At 45.4% G+C, this 19,958-nt stretch overlaps 2 protein-coding genes across 2 annotated transcripts; both read left to right on the top strand.

Annotated features, from left to right (window-relative positions):
- On the top strand, nucleotides 1–11,615 carry LOC135821690 (adhesion G protein-coupled receptor E2-like). The gene is made up of 7 exons (XM_065334688.1): nucleotides 1–20; nucleotides 541–863; nucleotides 1,305–1,427; nucleotides 2,548–2,670; nucleotides 6,986–7,108; nucleotides 8,862–8,984; nucleotides 11,551–11,615. Exons 1-7 carry the CDS (start codon nucleotides 1–3, stop codon nucleotides 11,613–11,615), a joined length of 900 nt encoding a protein of 299 aa, XP_065190760.1.
- A 3,924-nt stretch (nucleotides 11,616–15,539) lies between these two features.
- On the top strand, nucleotides 15,540–16,760 carry LOC135821689 (uncharacterized). The gene has a single exon (XM_065334687.1). It carries the CDS (start codon nucleotides 15,540–15,542, stop codon nucleotides 16,758–16,760), a length of 1,221 nt encoding a protein of 406 aa, XP_065190759.1.
- Nucleotides 16,761–19,958: the final 3,198 nt, after the last annotated feature.

Below are 19,958 nucleotides of genomic sequence, written 5' to 3'. Positions count from 1 at the left end.
ATGGCTTCCACCAGACCAACGTAAACTCAAAGAACATTCTTAGAATATTATAACTGCCCTGGCACTTCATATGGTTCTATGCTGCAGATGACATTGTGAATCACTTTCCAAACTTAGGACTAACAAATTTGCCTGTTTCGACAGGATTCGGGATTACGATATTGACCATAACGGCACGTGAAATGTGCATATTAGCAAGTCCATATGTACAAATCACCACCTTCATGGTCCCCAATCTCCTTGCTTCCAAATTTATTCCTCTTCACGTTATTCACTTGTGGTTCTAAGCCAAATTCGCCCTTTTATTGATGCCTATGGTATGTGGAGTCATATTATGCCGCGCTGTAATAATGTATTATTCTAGGTAGCACCCCTGGCATTACGGAATTGTACTTAATTTTTGAAAATACAATCCATTACCATTAACAAAATGCAAAATAAATAAAAGTCACAAACTTTGGGGAGATTCGAATCCCTATCTAACGGAAATCTCATTTTGAAATTCGCAAATGCTTCACATGATGCCTCCGGTACTTCTAGGGAAAAGGAAATACGGGGCCGCAAAGCTCGGCAGGTGGAGCAAGCCTTGGACTATAGCTCCACTGCTGTTCACCGGCCGGGTCAGCAGCACTTGAATCTAAATGGGCTATCGTTTTCCTTGTTGTCGGAGGCGCATCGATCCCATCTCAAGACTTCTGCAGAGCAGCCGGAGCAAGCTAGTTTCCCTGCTGCAACGGCATCTGTGGTAGTCACGACTCCTGTATTCGCTGGCCTCTCTGCAACTGAGTTTGCTGCTGCCGGCAAATCGGCGGATGTCGACCTCTCAGAGCCCATCTTGCTTGCAGTGCTGCACTGCCTGCTCGGTTTACTGGTTTTGTTATGTCGAGAGTTTTTTTGTGCTGCTTTATTTCTCTATTCTTGAGGGCGTGAATATTTGGTAGGAGCAGGATAGTGTAGTATGGCTACTTATCACACGTAATTTCTATACACATAAATAGTACACCACAGCCGGAATGCATGGATAGCTGTACGCATACTCGCACTACCTTGGTCTTCTTCTTCTCCGTGTGAAACGATGAACACTGATGATAATTTACGTCACTGCAAGCATGTGCTTTGCGAGTATTGAGTGCGGAGAGTATACGGGTTACAAATGCTCACGTTTTGTAATTTATACGTCACGTACAGAAACTGCCTTTCAACTTACTGTAATGCAGGCAAAACCGATCATGCTCTTGGTGTGACTTGAACATTCTTCCCTACCATGATGTGCATCTTGTGTTTCAACGTGGCTTGTGGTTTAGATCGAGATGAATGTCTATATCAGACCCACAATTGCAGCTCCAATGCTACCTGTACAAACACGGTTGGGTCCTACAACTGCACATGTGACTCTGGGTTTTCAGGTGACGGCACATCCTGCAAAGGTATGTTGCAACTGTTTTTTTTTATTCGAGGTACCCAAGTAAGGGAGGGTGCCATAATGCGAGGAATCCAACGAACCTTATTCACAATGTTTTCTGTGTATTCATAGCTGCTCCTCAACCAAAATTGCATTCTCTATACCCTCCCATAGCATTTTGCTGCTTCTGCATGCACCACCGCATTTGTTAGCACAGTACACGCTCCCTGCTCCCCGCCCTGGTATGGCACTTTGAACACTGTGATTCGCAAGCTAACCCACCACCACCTGGCCAAAGCACTGGCAAACAAGAGCAGGAATAATGAGAGCACGTTTGTGGCAGGGTTTTGTTTAAAACAGAAGAAACCACATTGGAACGAGTTATAAAACAACTGTCCACGACTCTAATAAGATAATAAGCAGCCAGAATGGGTGTTTACGGGAATGTCTTTCAAATATATGATAGGGTCAGTTACGGGGTTATGGATGCATTCTATTTCAATCCTTTGTCCTCAAATCCTGATGAGAGATTGGTGGCTGCAATTGGGAGCACATCACAAACAACAACGAAGAAGGTATGCTCCCCTGAAACGAGTTATGAAGCAACTACCCACGACTGAAGCAGGATAATAAGCACTCCGAAAGTCCGATAACAGGGCACAAAATCGACATGTTAGTGAGACATTGCACGTCCTGAGACCCAGCTCTCACAAACCTCCAGTGTGCAAACCAACAGACTTCCAGCTTGAAAGGTTTAAGGTTACGGTAGGACCAATTAGGGGAAGGTACGTGCAGCGAAAATGTGCACAACTAAGTGCCGCGGCAACAAACAATGCCGACTTTTACAGGACCATGACGGTACTAACATGACAATTTGGTCCAACTGCAATTCTAAGCGGCAAACAACACACAAACTAACTTGGTTGGGTCAGCAATATCAGAGATAAAGAAATTGGGAAGCTTTGCAAAAAGGATGTGTTCAAAACCGGACACCAGTATCTAACAGTACTCCTCATGCATGACAGTATTGTGAACGAGTTGACTATGGTAACAAATAGTTTCACACAACGTACGTTTCGCCATATAGTTTGTATGGTCCCTCCTATGATTCACGTCATTGTGTTTAAACCTGGCTTGTGGTTTAGATGCAGATGAGTGTCTATATCAGACTCACAATTGCAGCTCCAATGCTAACTGTACCAATACGGTTGGGTCCTACAACTGCACATGTAAATCTGGGTTTTCAGGTGACGGCACATCCTGCAAAGGTATGTCACCATTTTTTTCCGTCGCTATGCAGAAGACAGTACTTCAGTAACGTCTGGCGCTAGCCAGGGTCCACACAGCTTTAATTTGGTGTTTGTTTGTTGGTTTGTTTGTGTCACGGCTGGAGCTATCCCGCATCTGTTCCGTATCTGTCCCGTATCTGTGACTGCAAAGGCTCTACAGGATTGTACATAACAGCTGTCCACAATATTTGCGGGCTCCTGTGTATGTCCCGTACCGTACCAATATTCGTCGTATTATGTATACGACTCCCTAATGTAGAGGGAGATTTGGAAAGAAATAGGGAGACGAGAAGGAAATTAAATTAGAATAGACGCCGAATAGGTGATAGGATGCGTCAGCATAAACATACTTTGGAACAGAGATCCCGTCGTCTCCAAAATAAGCGTGAACGAGCAATTCAGCGCTGGTCACAGGAAACGTCGGAAGAGAGATCCTGTCGACTCCAGAACGCCCGTGATCGGCAGAGTCCGCCGGTCCCAGGCAACGTCAGGACAGACATCCCGTTGAGTCCAGAACGCCTGTGATCGGCAGTGTCTAAGCCGGTCCCAGGAAACGTCAGGACAGACATCCCGTCGAGTCCAGAAAAACTAAATCTGCAGCCTTTTTTGCCGTCGGACAGGATACGTATTTTAGGAGACTGTAAAGTTATGTAATGTGCTCCACAGGCAACCATGCATTCGGCGTCGTCATTGGCTCAACAGGTCAATGTACATGTATTACTACAAAAAGGCCAGAAAATCCGGTTACTGTATTAAAACCAACTAATTTTCGCTGGCGATTTAATTTCGCTGAATTCGCCGCTCGGTACCAACCGGCCAAAGTAAATCGCAGGCCAAAGTTTGTCATATAGGCAAATGATGCATGATTGAGCAATGGATGCATGTGAGAGCAAAAATACCGATCGATTTCAAATTTGACGTGAAATTGCGCGTCACGTCGGGAATAACGTGCATCTTAACCTCTCTAATAGAGAGGTTTCTATTTCTCATCGGCCAAAATTTGTTGATTTACAGTATAAGGAGATAAAAAGAAAAGAAGGAGCAAACCAAAAGTAGATGATTATTAGAGAAATAACAATCCGTAATAAATTCTGCAAATACTTTTGCCTAACTCATAATATTCAAACCGATTGAAACGTTTTTGCAATACAGTGATGTTGTGAATCAATGGAAAAAGATATTTCCATCAGTTCTTATAACATGTACGATGAGCTAGGCAAAAAAGCATAAAAGCATATGTAGGGCCCTGAGCTTCCAAGCTCTCTCGTTTGGTATTTGTGTGTTTGTTTGTTCGTTTGTTTGTGTGTTTGTGTCACGCCTGGCGCTATCCCGTATCTGTCCCGTACCGTATGTATATAATATAACCTAACCAGTTGATTATATGGGAAATATAAACCTGTATACAAACCGAGGCGAAGCCGAGGTTTGTATATTGGTTTATATTTCCCATATAATCAACTGAGTAGGTTATATTATGCTTATACTGAGCTGATATACAAACTCCCCTCTCCCCCACAAGGGTAGAGATTGGAATTCCAACCCACAACCATGGCTCGACGAGTCTTCCTTTCACCAACCTGTGCGGCTCAAGTACAAGACTACCACTGACTCTGTGCAGTGCATGCAGTGTGCTAGTGCAGTACCATCACACACTCTTTGTGACTTCAGTTTAGTAGTAGTACTGTCTACTGAAGTACTAGTTACATCGGAAGTAACAGCTATGCGCCAAGTAAGTAACATAGTTAGTTTGAACCTCACAGTGCTAGTGACCGTTACCGCGCGCAGATCTCACCGCGCGCGGGCTCTGTAAAAGAACCGTTTGCTCATTAGACTTTAGAGACATAGAGTTCGTCTCCTTTCCAAAGTAAGAGTAAAATGAATCAGCACGAGCCTGTTGAATCGACTCCCAAACGTTTCTTCTGAGGACGACCACGAATCACGACGCCATTATTCAAGCAGCAGTTTCTAAGAACACTGGCAGTGCCACGGATTATGGCTGCGCATGTTCCGTCCGCTCTGCGAGGGACGCGGAAAGGAGAACATCGATTGGAAAACCATCAGTAGTGAAGTTCCGTCGCCCCTGCTATCTGCATTCTATGTCCATGCAAAAACGCAGGAGGAGCGGCACGCGGGGCTCTTCAGCCGCACATGTCGAGTGCTGCGCTTGACAGACGGAGTGCTGAAACAGCGAAAGAAGGACAGCCTCGAACGCCAGGTGCAGCACAAGGCACATGTTACAAAGGACGACGTTGTATTCTTCATCGTTGACGGGAAAGAGATCCTGAACGGCTGAAGTTGGGACCGTCGTGCATGTCGAAAAACCATCAAGGCGGACTGCAGGTCACTAGTGTAATCCTAAAAAAAAAGGAGTTTATATACCAGTTTATACACCAGTTTATATACCAGTTTATATACCAGTTTATATACTAGTTTATATTCTCGTCATCGAAGTACCTGTTATATGCAAAATACAAGTCTGGAGTGTTGTGTGGGGAGAGATGGGAGTTTGTATACAAGCTCAGTATAACGTACCATCAAACACAGCTGGCCACATACAGCTGTCCGCAATATTCAAATATTGGTATTGGTATTGGTATTAATTTATTTGAATTTGGTATCTCTACAGTACAAATAGTGCTTTCAAACGCAAGATCATAACGTGAAGCAACTCGGAAGAATGGGTATGAATGCGAAGTGTATGGGGGAATGCATGTAGGGCGATAGTGCGGGTTCGAATCCAAGAATATGCCTGAAAAAAAATAGGAGATTTGAAAAATTTATAACATACCTATGGTTTTTTTGCCGTCATCAAGGCGGTAGATGGTGTCGTATTACCCTGGATCGTACCTGTCCCGTACCTATCCCGTGCCGTACCATCAAAGACGGTTGGCCACAATGCATATTCAAATAGGGCTTTCAAATGCAAGATCATAACGTCAAGCAACTTGGAAGAATTAGTATGTATGCGAAGTGTATCGGGGGATGCATGCAGGGCGCGCGATAGTGCGGGTTCGAATCCCAGGTTATGTTTAAAAAAAGGAATTTTTTAAAGAATTTATAACATCCCTATGCTTTTTTGTCTAGGTCATCAAGCCAAAAAAAGCATAGTGTAGGGCCCTGAGCTTCCAAGCTCTCTTGTAATTCACGGTATCCAAGTAAGTATTAAAGGGCACGATAATAAGAAGAGTCCAATGGAGCGTTAATGATCGTTTAACTTAAACATCAACGTAGAGAGCTGAGAGCTGTTTGAGCCGACAGCTGGGATTATCTGCTACCTGCTAGGTGTTTCGATACCGGGATTATTAGGGTAAATATGCCCCGATTTTTAGGGTTAAAACGTACAGATTTAGGGTTAAATCGCAAAATTTAGGGTTAAAACACCCCAGTTATTAGGGTTAAATCGCATTACGTCATCGATGACGCCATGTGTAAAACGCTCCGTTTTTGGTTAAATCGCAAAAGTTTACAGTAAATCAGAAAAAAATAGGGTTAAAACGCCCCGGTTTTAGGGTTAAATCGCTATGACGTCATCGATGACGTCCGTGAGTTAGAACACGCCTACTACTACACCACAGCCGGAATGCATGGATAGCTGTACCAAGAGTACATAAAGCAGAGTGTGCAACTCGGGATGGTTCCTGTGGGAGCGTAATTCAAGCACTTTGTCATTTCTGACGGCATGGTAAGCCACAGGTACGGTGAAAAGTTGCATAACCAGTCGCGGTGGTGCAGTTCACTGAGTTTGTCCTGATTTCGGTTTTTTGAGACGGATATCCTGGTGACTTTACTTGTCGGTGGATGTACGCAGCGTACACAGTCACACAAAACACCGAAATCCTGAAACAGGACGTTTAAAATCAAGCAAACTTGGCTGATTTCCAGGCTAAGAAACATGAAAACTCGAGCTGTACGCAAGTCGCGGCTTGGCTGGCCTCATCAGGGTGACGTAGTGCACGAACTGCGCTATTTCAGATCTGATATGCACAGTTGCACACTCTGGTTTATGTACTCTTGGCTGTACCCATACTCGCACCACCTTGGTCTTCTTCTTCTCCATGTGAAACGATGAACACTGATGATAATTTACGTCACTGCAAGCATGTGCTTTGCGAGTATTGAGTGCGGAGAGTAGACGGGTTACAAATGCTCACGTTTTGTAATTTATACCTCGCGTACAGACACTGCCTTTCAACTTACTATATTGCAGGCAAAACCGTTCATGCTCTTGGTGTGACTTGAACATTCTTCCCTGCCATGATGTGCATCTTGTGTTTCAACGTGGCTTGTGGTTTAGATCGAGATGAATGTCTATATCAGACCCACAATTGCAGCTCCAATGCTACCTGTACAAACTCTGTTGGGTCCTACAACTGCACATGTGACTCTGGGTTTTCAGGTGACGGCACATCCTGCAAAGGTATGTTGCAACTGTTTTTTTATTCGAGGTACCCAAGTAAGGGAGGGTGCCATAATGTGAGGAATCCAACGAACCTTATTCACAATGTTTTCTGTGTATTCATAGCTGCTCACCGCATTTGTTAGCACAGTACACGCTCCCTGCTCCCAGCGCTGGTCTGGCACTTTGAACACTGTGATTCGCAAGCTAGCCCACAACCACTTGGCCAAAGCACTGGCAAGCAAGAGCAGGAATAATGAGAACAAGTTTGTGGCAGGGTTTTGTTTAAACAGAAGAAACCACATTGGAACGAGTTGTGGAACAACTGTCCACGACTCTAATAAGATAAAAAGCAACCAGAATGGGCTTTTTCAAGGATCTCTTTCAAATGTTTTTATAGGGTCAGTTATGGATGCAAAGTTATTCAAAGTTAAAGTTATGGATGCATTCTATATCAATCCTTTGTCCTCAAATCCTGATGAGAGATTGGTGGCTGCAATTGCGAGCACATCGCAAACAAAAACGAAGAAGGTATGCTCCCCTGTGATTGAAACTGGGTCTACTGTGTTCGTGTGGGTCTGTTTGCCACGCCTCGGCCGTAGGCGAGTTGCTGCTTTTGACAATATCCTAATGGTTACATGTTGTTTGATGTGAGTGCTCATGAGCTCAGCGATTCTACCAACATATCGGCCATCGCAGTGCCGACATTCAACTCAATACATCATACACCTTTAGTGTTTATAAAAATAAAAAGGACCAAGGAACTACACTTTACGCTATAATGTCCACTAACACCACCAGTTACTAAACAATCAGCTCATGCGATAACATTGCATCAATTATTTTGATAAATTAAAGGCTCTCCATCCGTGTTCATTCCTGCACGCCTTTAGTGTTCATTCCAATTAATTTGAAATATTTCACCTAATTGTGTCAGGTATAATGTGTTAATTAGGCTTGTCCCTCTCTCCTTCAACGTTGCAATGTAATTCCAACTAATAGTAATTCACGCATTGAGTGGCACCTCAAAGGGTTAACCGATTTGATGGACAAATACAACCGGGAAAGACTTAATAAAATCGACAGTACACAGCCAGGGCTCAGTTCAGGGACCTTCGCCTGATGCCAGCTATGCTAAATCCACTTTAACTAATAATAACTCCCCGGGTCTTTTTTTCGGTGTAATAATTATATTAAAATAGAGGAAATCACATTGAAACGAGTTATGAAGCAACTATCCACGACTGAAGCAAGATAATAAGCAGTCAGAAAGTCCGATAACAGGGCACACAACCGACCTGTTAGTGAGACATTGCACGTCCTGAGACCTAGCTCTCACAAACCTCCAGTGTGCAAACCAACAGCCTTCCAGCTTGAATGGTTCAAGGTTATGGTAGGACCAATGAGGGGAAGGTACGTGCAGCGAAAATGCGCACAAGCTAAGTGCCGCGGCAACAAAGAATGCCGACTTTTACAGGACCATGACGGTACTAACATGACAATTTGGTCCAACTGCAATTCTAAGCGGCAAACAACACACAAACTAACTTTGATGGGTCAGCAATATCAGAGATAAAGAAAGTGGGAAGCTTTGCAAAAAGGAATCGTTGAAAACCGGACACCAGTATCTAACAGTACTCCTCATGCATGACAGTATTGGAAACGAGTTGACTATGATAACAAATAATTTCGCACAACGTACGTTTCGCCATATAGTTTGTATGGTCCCTCCTATGATTCACGTCATTGTGTTTAAACCTGGCTTGTGGTTTAGATGCAGATGAGTGTCTATATCAGACTCACAACTGCAGCTCCAATGCTAACTGTACCAATACGGTTGGGTCCTACAACTGCACATGTAAATCTGGGTTTTCAGGTGACGGCACATCCTGCAAAGGTATGTTACAATTTGTTTTAATTCACGGTAAACATCGACGTTGAGAGCTGAGAGTTTTTTGAGCCGACAGCTGGGATTCTCTGCTACCTGCTAGGTGTTTCGATTATGAAATTCAGTTGAGATTTAGTGGAGTCACGATCAATAGACCACTTTCTTGTGTGCGGACCTATTCGCACCAGTCGTTATCGACGGGAGTACACTAAAAGATGAAACTAAATTAAGAACTGCCCGAACAGTTCTACTAGAATTGGTCTCACTTTAGCGGAAATCCGATGAATATGTAACGTTACCACGCATTGCGGTTTCTTTAGGGGTTTATCTTTGGCACACGTTTCATCATTAAATTTTATTATTCCTGTTCTGCACGCTTACGTTTGTTCAAGCGCAGAGCCCTGTTCTACACTATGTTATTTCTTTGCCCGCCTATTGTTCATCACACCTTATAAAGCTTTGGTATTAAGGATATTCTGGAATCTCTCTCGGCAGGCGAACACTTTTGGGAATACTATAAAATTGTACCATGGAAAATCTTGGGCATAATTGTTTGATTAGTCCATCAACTGAACCAGATTTTGAACAGTCAGATGTGCAACAGTCAGACATTAATGTAAATTCCAAAGACGGGAAGGCAAACACCATCGAGCCGACCACAAGCTACATTCTAAGACTTTATGGAATGAACTAATATCCATGAACCTTCCAAATTGGCAATGGCAGGTATAGTGGGATGGTCTAAGACCATGATTGAGAAACAGAGGGTACCAGGTTCAAGTCCTGCTAGTAAGCTAAAGGATTTTTCCAGCCCTGCTGCAACCCACAGTTAATTGGGAACTCATTGTAGGGCACGAGGGAAGCATGGATGCAGCGGATCGTATTTTCTGTCTTTGACGCATTGGTGATGGGTCTATTTACTCAACTCCCACCGTTTAAGGAGCTGCATTTGTGCCTTGATCTTGGTGCGTTGTGGCGTCCCAGCGGATGCAGAAAATTCAGTATCCAGCCGATTCTCACCCGAACCGCCAATCTTTCTTTTTTCTTTCTTTCTTCCAAGTTGGAAAGCCGTTTGTTAGCGCTATCAAGCAGCTCTCAAGCTGACTTTCATGCCGTGGAATGTCCCAATACTCTCTGCCAGCTTTGTACTAGAATATGCACGTCTGGCGTTTCAAAATCTGGTTCAGTTGGTGGACTCGAGAGCATAACTTGTCCCCACATTTGTCCATGTTACTATCGGAATCCGATAAAATTAAAAATTACATGTACATGTACATCAATCTAGCGATGTTCCAAATTGGCCCACTGATATGGTAACAGTCCAGTGTGCGGCACTCTTAGTCTAGCATGCATTTGCCTAACTCAGATGCACAAGCGCTTTGAGATGAATAAGATGCTGCAACATGATACAAACACTGCTAAGTCTTGCCCGGCAATCTTGTGCAAGATACTTTACTTCCTTCGCACCAGCCAAAAGACGCTTATCTTCCGGCACAAATCTGAAATGGGGAGGAGACAAGTAATCTGATACCCCGAAATAGAGTGGCTGTCTAGGGTCTTGGTTAGATTATCTGCGGTATTGCAGCATGCCTTGGGGTGGTTGGCATGTAGAAACAGGTTGGCTGGGCTGTACACGCATATACGCTTTTAGTTGCCGTATGTTCACTGGACTGCCGCACCTGCGCATCGGTCCACAAAAAACGTTGTAAACAATGAACTAGGGAATTTAATTCTGTTCAACTCCCCTTTGGTGAGAACCGAGTGGAAATATATGTATCGAGTATTCTGGTCATTCCTAACAGTTAGTTGGAATCTCTGACATTACGACGGCTACCAATCAGCTCTGCTGAGTCTTTGGGGCAGCTAAACTACTTCAGGCGAACTAAAAAATAATTTTTATTGTATTGCTTTTATTTTACATCGCAAGTCAAACGAGCAATCATGCCCAATGTTATGATGGCGATGGAAAGGGAGAAAAGATTAAGAACAAGATTATTTATCCTGGATTATGGGGAGTGAAGAAAACCGTGAGTCTAGGAATCTCTCCTTAGATCATCAACATTGGTCATGAACGTAGACTTTCAATGGACGTGAGAGTTGAGATGTGCCAGGTCAGGCCAACTAGAGGGGAATGCTAGGCTGTGAGATTCCGAAGTACATCTATTCTGTGTTTTTTTGTGATTTGGCAAAGGTCTAAAGCTCGCCATCTCAAACTTGGTTGACCAGATGGGCGTATACATTTACAGAACAAATTGCCGAGCCCAGGCCAATCTTTACATGCACAGACAGACGCCGCTTATCCAGGTTTTTTTCCCTGCCATCCGGAAGGAAATCGCTGATCAACAAATCACAGCATATGGCGCACACGACATAATCTGATCCAGCGATACTCAGACTTGTTCGATTTGTTATGTAAAAATAGCGTATAAAAGAGGTCCAAATGGCTCCATCGTATCCAGTTTCCATATGGCATGCAGAAAGAAAACAGATGAGTCGTACAAAGGATAGGGATTTGAAGGACTCACTGATTTACTGGCTCCATGCTCTCAGTTGAATGCGTTGGTAATGTTTTTAGCTTCTCTTCTTTTCTTCAATCCAAACACGAAAACAGTCTCTCCGCTGCAAATGTTCGCCACTTGATCATCACCTGGATGAAACAGTGGGGACTTTTTGCTAACGATTTAAGGAGGTTACGGGTTTGCCTGACTTTGACGGAAAAAGCCACTTTATACACAGAGTATTTATTTCGTCCTTGTTTGGCGGAATTTGTTTCAGTTTTTTCTCAGACTTTCCCCTCAAGCTTTTCCTCACTAACTGCAAATGTGTTGCACTACGGCTTCATAATTTCCTGCACCGTTTACTCCCACACATGTCAAACCTGCTCTGCAAAGGATACCTTAATGGCGCGTATAACAGCCGTGCTGATTCTTGTGCCAGCTAATGTCAACTGAGGTTTCTAGGTTTGCGAGAAGAAAGGACCAGAGATTCACAGGTTATCCATAAGTGCCAAACACAGGCAATTACAAGCTTGATTGCTTGATAAGGCTGTTGGCATGTGTATTCAAGACGTCATTGAGCTAAACGTCAGATCCTTGAATGGCAGTACCATATCAGTCATTGTTATGCTAACTGTTGCACAGTATGATTCATCACAATAACAAGCTTATAATTGCCAATGTTGGACAGCAACGGGTAACCTGTGACCCTTTGTTCCTTCCTTCTTAACATCTCCCCATCTACGCCAATACTAACAAGGATTATGAGGCTAAGGGCATATTCGATTGGTAGGATCGGGATCCCGATCCACCAGATCCACTGGATTCGCACCCTTTCGATTGGTCGAATCTGGATCCGGATCCTTCGGATTTGAATCCGGTCAACCCACCTCGGGGAGCAGGGTTGACCGGATCCAACGGATCCAAATGTGACCTTTGTGCGTATGTGGCGGGTAAAAATCGTTTTTGTACACATTGTGGTACGCCCGTGTGGATGAAGACAGAGCTTGTTGACCTCTTGCACAACTGGCGCGGTGAGTACGACTTTTTATTACTTTGTCAACATGGCAACAGTCAAGGCCCAAAAAAGTGTCCAGTTGACTCTGAAGGATCCAACGGATCTGAGATTTGGATCCCGATCCTGATCCTTACCAATCGAACTTGCCCTAAATGTGCTGATCTTAAAAATCAAGATTTTTTTTCAAAATAGCCTTCTCCAGTATGTGAGCCAGGCTTTTACACCGGACATTACCGTAGTTTGGGACTCTGAAACAGATGGCAAACCTGTTGTGCGTGCTTCGTCTGTGTTGGACGATGTAGTAGAAGAGTATTTTGATGGGGCACGAAACCTTGTTGTCAGGCCGAGCCCTTAAAACAACTCCATAGCCTCCATGTTTGCACGTGTGTGTATATGTGCATGTGTGTGTGTGTGTATGTGTGCATGCATGTGTGTGTATGTGTGCATGTGTGTGTGTGTGTGTGTGTGTATGTGTGCATGCATGCATGCGTGTGTGCTTCGGTACTTGTATACTGGTGTGGTGTCTTTCTTTTGACTTTTTTGACTGGAGAAGTAGTCACCACAATAATTATTCCAGGTGAAAATTCCAAATTGAGCACTGGGGCACTGGCAGGATTTGTCATTGGAAGCTTTTTTGCGGGTGCAGTGTTTGGAGGTGTTGTTTTAACACTGTCAAGGAGAAAGTCTCTTGGATTGAGGTATGTGCAAGTTAATGCATTACTATGTCCATGTCTCTTTAACACTTGCAGTGTTAAGTCATTGATGATATCTGGCCTACATCAGTGGTCCGTTGTGTGAAATAAAACCAGTCAGCATTGCTGTATGTGAGATAATTTCCTAATACCTGTATGCATCATCGACCTTGTTGGCTAGATATTGCGCTACTTGGAGCTGTTCTGTGCGATAGGTTTTGACGTGCTCGCACGATAAGCGCTGTGCTTCTATTCTTCAACATCTCTCCACCCTGTGCATATATAGGAGAAGGCACTTATATTGGAGACAGTGCTTACATTTGTTTCAACCAATACAGTCAGCTTTCATGTGATTCCGTTACTTGGATGCTATTTTGTTGTCGCGAAAGCTAAGTAGGTCTCTTTCAGTTTTAGTCAGTCCGAGTTCTGTCATTTTCTGTGTACTTGATGCATATGTCATGTAGGAAAAATATTTCTCTGACAAACAGAGAACAACAAGGTCATCCAAGGCTAGTTAGAGGCAGATCAGAGGATGCTACTGACAGCATGCATACTGATTTGCTCTAAAATGGAGGTAAGACGTTCCATGAGTTTATGGAGAGAGTACATGTGATCACTTTATGTAGCATTTTTTCTATGCAAGGTACAGAATACGTCGTGAGAAGGGGTGGGGGTAGGGTATAATGCGCCTCATTCACCACTCTCAGTTGGTTATTGGTATAGTATAGAGTGTTTTCCGGAGAGAGAGGGAGGCATTTTTATTCAGCTCCGCCCTATAGACAATACTTCTAGCACTCCAGCAAGTCGGAGGGGGTTACTGCACCGGACTTGTAGGCCGGAGAGCTCGCTGCAGACAATGGCGCACAGGACCCATTGTGAAAGGTATCATCAACGGAGTTGCGGGCACACAGTCACATTTCCCGCTGAAAAGGTTACCTAAAGCATGGGCTACACCAGCTGCCCGGAGCAGCACAGTGTCTCTGCTGACCAAGTCTTATCTTATACAGGTAAGCACTGCTGTCCAGTGCCGACTTGCGTATCACGTACAGTTCACTGCTCCTACCGTCCTCCAAACACAAATCCGTATGCGTTCCTGGCAAATATTGGAGCCCTGTATAAGTCTCTGAAATATTAACTCTCTGTTTCTATTGGTAGGAGATATAAACACAAAGCACTAATTTTGGCTTACCAAAGATAGTATTGATAAAGCTGGTGACCTACCGCCCTACCCATTAGACACTGCATTTCCGACCTGTATTTGCAGAGGTAATCTGAAGTCCTGACTCATCATAGCCATCTCCAACTTACCAGAAGAAAACCTACCTGTTACATTTAACTTTTTGCGGACTGGGATGCGGATGCAGTTTTGAGAGCTCTGCATCCTTTTGTGAAAGTTTTCTGTTTTAGGTTGTCCCATATCAGGAGTCTTTTTGCCCTGGCCATGGCGACAAGTGCAAGTAGGGAGTCCTTCACCCAGCTCAGTTCTTACAAACAAATGTAGTGATTGCCAAAACGGCATGGTCGAAATTGTAGACGAAATACAGCGAGAGCGACGCGGGGCAGCAGATCGAGAGAAGCGTTTGATGTCCATGATTGATCTGCTCACCCGGAAGGTTGAAGAACTGTCTCTGAAAGCTGCTGGATCATCGGCATTTGATCACGGTGATGGAATTTCCGAAAAAGTCGACCAAAAAACAACGAACAAGAAAGGCCAAAAATTGAAAAATCCGACCTGGTGGCGCTGCCACATCAATGAATACAAATACGAGTACTCCAGACAGCGACCACTGTACGAACTCCGAGACCTCCGTAGCTGTCGACAGCTCTAGTTCCTCTCCTGAGAGCACAATCGTATCGCAGCTCGGAAATTCGAAATAATATATGCTTCCATCTCAGCTCATCTCAATTTCGAAAATGACAACAAAGACAGTGGAGTATGGGAACTTGTTTGTGAACGAAAGCCTGCCGGAAGGAAGTGTGTGATGTTCATTGGCAATCTTCCCTGCAGTGCAGTACCTGAGAAGATTGCTGAGTTTGTGACCATCAGAGCAAGTGAAGCCAAAGTGAACGTCAAGATCTACGAATGCACAATTTTCAAAAAGGAAAGGTCCTCCTCGGCACGCCTTGTTGTGGATGCTAAGAGTGCAGTACTAGTAAATTCGAGAGAGTTCTGGCCTAGACCTCTGTACTCACGTCTATGGAATTTCGACAAGTATGACTCCGCTTCTCCACCATCCCGATCACCTGCAGGTGATGATGAGGCAAAGGATCTGCTAAATGGCCTACCAAATATCCATACTGAGACACGCCCAGCTGATGAATCGTATGATGCCATCAAGGGATCATCTATCAACTCGGAATGACCAGCACGAGCACGACCAACACGTACCGACTGTACCTAACGAACGCCTTTGGCATAGCCTCCAAATTTGGTGACTTCCGCCATGCTCTCGCACTCCACTCTCCCGACATCGCTATCGTTACCGAAACCAAGCTCACGGTAGAAGCAATGGAGGAGCTCAGTGCTGCTCATCACCTCACCCAACACGTGCTTGAGCCAACCAGGGGCAACAACACCCTGGACCTGGTCCTTTCCGATTTTGACACCCCGGTCATGTCTACTGTGCATCCACCTCTCGGCCGATCTGACCATGCCAGTGTGATTACCGACCTCCAGCGTGCTCCACCACACCGGGAGCCTCCGACCTCGAGGTGTGTGTGGCGCTATAATTTGGCTGACTGGCCACGTTTAAAGCACTTCTTCCGGCAAACAGAGTGGTCCTCTATCATCACTGACAACATTGACCTGTCATGCGAGCGGCTGACTGGCAAGATCTCTGAGGGCATGACAACGTTCATCCCGTCCAAGAGCCTCAAACTGCACAGTACCGACCCAGTGTGGTGGACACCAGAGTGCCCCGAAGCCACCAAGAGGAAGCGAAATGCATGGAAGCGACTCCGTCTGCATCCAGCAGATGCACAACTCCAACTGGCTTATACCCAAGCCACAGCCACTGCCTCAGCATGCCTTAAGAGAGCTGAAGATACCCATGCAGCAACCATCCATCGAAGGCTCGCAGCAGGTGGTTTATCCAGTCGTGAATGGTGGTCCACTGTCAAGTGTGCCGGTGGGTGTGGGCGTAGCCATGACATCCCTACCCTCAAGGAGGAAAACAGCGCGGAGCTCACCACTGGTAAGGACAAAGCAGAGAGCTTTGCCCGCTACTTTTCAGCGAAATGCAGCCTTGGTGATGACCTTGATGCCAGCAACCTTCCGTATGTCCGCCCCCGATCTGATGCCTGTCTGAGTACCATCCACTTTAGGCCACGAACGGTATGCCGTGAACTGAGGAAGATTGTCCCGTCCAAAGCCACTGGCTCGGATGGTGTGCCAGGACAAGTATCGAAGCAGTGCTGTGAGGAACTGTGCAGGCCTGTGGTTCAGCTTTTCAGCGAAGCATTCCGCCAAGGCCGGCAACCGTCACTGTGGAAGCTTGCCTCAGTAGTACCTGTACACAAGAAGGATTCGAAGTCCGCAACAAAGAACTACCGGCCCATATCCCTGCTGCCAATACTGTAAAAGGTCATTGAAGCTATTATCAATCGCAGCCTTATGGGATTCCTTGAGCGCCAGCACACCCTCACCACTAACCAGTACGGCATCCGCTCCGGCCTGAGAACGCAGGACCTCCTTAGGGCGCGTTCAGACTACCGTGAACCCCGTCAAACCGTGAATGCCGATAAACCGTGAAGGACATTCACACTACAGATAAAGTAATGTTACCGGTACGTACGTTTTCCACCTCTCACCGCGGCGCTGAGAAGGGATTTTCCCTTTTTCACAGCGCGCATGCAACCTGAGCACTTTTTTACTGCCGGGAAAACTTTACTGCCGCAGCAGCCGCGGCAGTAAAACCTTTCCGCCGGTAACGTGCCAGTAACGTCACGTGATCAAATCACCTTGGCAACTTTTCCATTCCGTCACTTTTTATCGGTAGTCTGAACGCGCCCTTACCCTACTACACCATCGTTGGAGTACCGTGGCTGCAGGGGGCGGAGCTGTACGAGTTGTTGCTGTAGATATCCCTGGCGGGATGTGTAGCTAATAAAAAAGGTGAGCTACTTCTCGACAGCCGAGAATCAGCAAGCCCTGTGACCATTGATTTGACTCTCTCGGCCAGCACTCTGTTTTTTTTACATATCTGAACACCTTGTGTGCGGTAGCATACATGCCAACCGTCCAGGTTTTCCCGGGACAGTCCAGGGAATAGGGTGTTTGTTCCGGGGTCCCGGGATGTCCTGCGAAAGTCCAGGGATTGAGATGGAACTTTTGAAATTCTCCTTTTTCTGATACTTTTCAGTGTATATTAGAACTTGTAGATCCTGTCTAAGTGTAAAAAAAATAATAAAAAACAATTCGACTGGTTCGCGTACCGAGCAGGTCAAGAATAAGAAGTCGTACAACTACCTGGTCAAGAACCACCTTTCCGCTTCCGTGGGACGCCACCACCCCATGAGTAGGTGTTAGATGCGGCTCCTAAACGGTGGGGGCGGATAGATCAGATTCACCAAACATAGGCCAAAGGCCAAAATCCCATTTGCCACCTCGTCTAAGTGTAGTAGACAAAACACATCCACGTGGAACTGCAACGGATCGCCGGTATAACGGTAGGGAACCGAAAGTTTACTAGTGCAGTTACTGCTCAATGCAATGACATCCCGTTTGATTGAGCAGTAGTCATGACAATATATCTGCTAATGATGAATGCACTAAACAAATTGGTGTCCAGGGAAGACGAACAAAATTAAGGAAATTCAGCCTCGTTGTTCAGGGAACTCCAGACTCCAGGTTGGCATGTATGCGGTCGGAATATGGAGATTCCATGATTCAGGGTTTTTGCCGAGCACCTCATCAGCTTCCTCAATAGGCAGGGATTAATTACCGACCACAAGTATGGCTTTGTCTCCTGCAAGTCGACACTCGATCAGCTTATTGTCCTGTCTTCAAGAGTGGCTAAAGCACTCGACAGGCGCACTGACTACCATGCTCTATTCTTGGATTTTGCGGAAGCGTTTGACAATGTACCGCACACAGTTCTTCTCCGTCAGGTCGCTGCTATCATGTCCCCTGAAACCGTTTCTTGGTTCACCAACTACGCCAGAGACCATTCCTTCTGTGTCAAAGTTCTCTCTGCCAAGTCGCCGACCCACCCAGTTTCTGCAGGCGTTCCCCAGGGATCTCACCTTGGCCCCATTCTTTTAATTCTCTGAATTAATGCCCTTCCTCGCACCATATCGTCTGATGTCACTCCTGAAGTGATATTATTTGCCGATGGCTTATTCAGTCGGAGGGTGCTTCAACCCTTCGAAGTCTTGCACCATGCAGTTCTCTCCTAGAAGTCGTGCTTAACGTGACCACCCTACTCGTCCGACTCCGCACCTGAGAATGCAGGGAGATGACGTGTCTGGTGTAACGACTCACCGACATCTTGGAGTCATCTTGGACTCTAACCTCGACTTCACCAACCACGTCGCCACCATCACGACAAATTTTCGCCAGCGAGCGGTCCTGCTGACCCACATGACCAAGCGTATCACCCCTGCCGTAGCCAGCTGCTTGTACACTGGATATGTTCGACCTGTGGTTGAAAACGCCTCATCCCACTGGCAATTTCAACTCTCCAGTGCTCAGGCTACTACCCTTGAAAGGCTACAGGCAAGAGTGGCACGTGCGATCCTGCGCCAGTATGGCGTGTACCCTCCTCAAACAAAGCCGAAAGCCTCACTTTTCGCGCACCTCCAGTGGCCCAGCCTCGCATGGCAAAGACGCATTCAGTGCCTTCTTGAGCTCCAACTTATCAATAGCCAGATGACGACCTTGAAGGCCCTAGGCTACTCACTGTCAAACAGCGCCAGGCGCCCCCAACATCTACTCCCACCTGCTAGAGCCAGCACACACACACCCGTGCCACCTTTCTCTTTGTCACCACTGCCACATGGAACTCACTCCCAGCTGCCATTCGTACTGTATCCAGCCCAAAATGTTTTACCGCTCTTGTCCGCACACACGTTGCTATCACCCGTTATGAGCCCTCTGGTTTCATTCCATGTAGAGTATTGATGTCATAGAGCACTGTGTTATATTACCACCACCCCGCATCATTCTTTTTCCCATTTTCTCCTCAGCTTCTTCTTCATAAGCTGTTGACGGAGACTCCCACGCTTTAGGCTAAGGCGGAGAATCCATAAATACAAAATACAAACTTCGTGTTCTCAAGTTTTGATGTGAATTTTCATCCGTGAGATTGCTGGACACCTCTGAGATGCATTGAAACCCGGACCTGTGTTTATATGTTTACCATGGTGCACATACTCTTCCCTTTGCCTGTGTTGTTCCGCAGGCACCCGGTCTTCCAAGGAGGCTAGCAGTGGAGCAAGGACATTATGTCAAGGATATTTGTATTGTTTGTTAACACAGGTAGCCTCGATACCTGCTCCTAGGTGTGGTTCTACCGTATGCTCATATACTGGTATTGAGGACGAAATGGTAATACATTCACATGCTTACAAAGGTTGATGTCTGTTTGTAGAGAGCAGATGACGAACTACAGAGACGGCACAGATCTAATGCATGTTTTTTTGTCTTCTGCGATATCTGCTTTATACTGTTAGTTTGCAGAGTAATTGTGACAAACATACAATTACTTTTGAACTTTGTTTCGCTTTGCTTTGTTGAAGTGTTCATGCTACTTATTATGTATTCAGTTTTAAATAGTAA

This window comes from Sycon ciliatum, chromosome 7 (assembly GCF_964019385.1).
Source record: "Sycon ciliatum chromosome 7, ocSycCili1.1, whole genome shotgun sequence".
Classification (NCBI taxonomy): domain Eukaryota; kingdom Metazoa; phylum Porifera; class Calcarea; order Leucosolenida; family Sycettidae; genus Sycon; species Sycon ciliatum.
The sequence above is the reverse complement of the archived record's forward strand: the minus strand, read 5'-3'. Positions and strand labels throughout refer to the sequence as shown.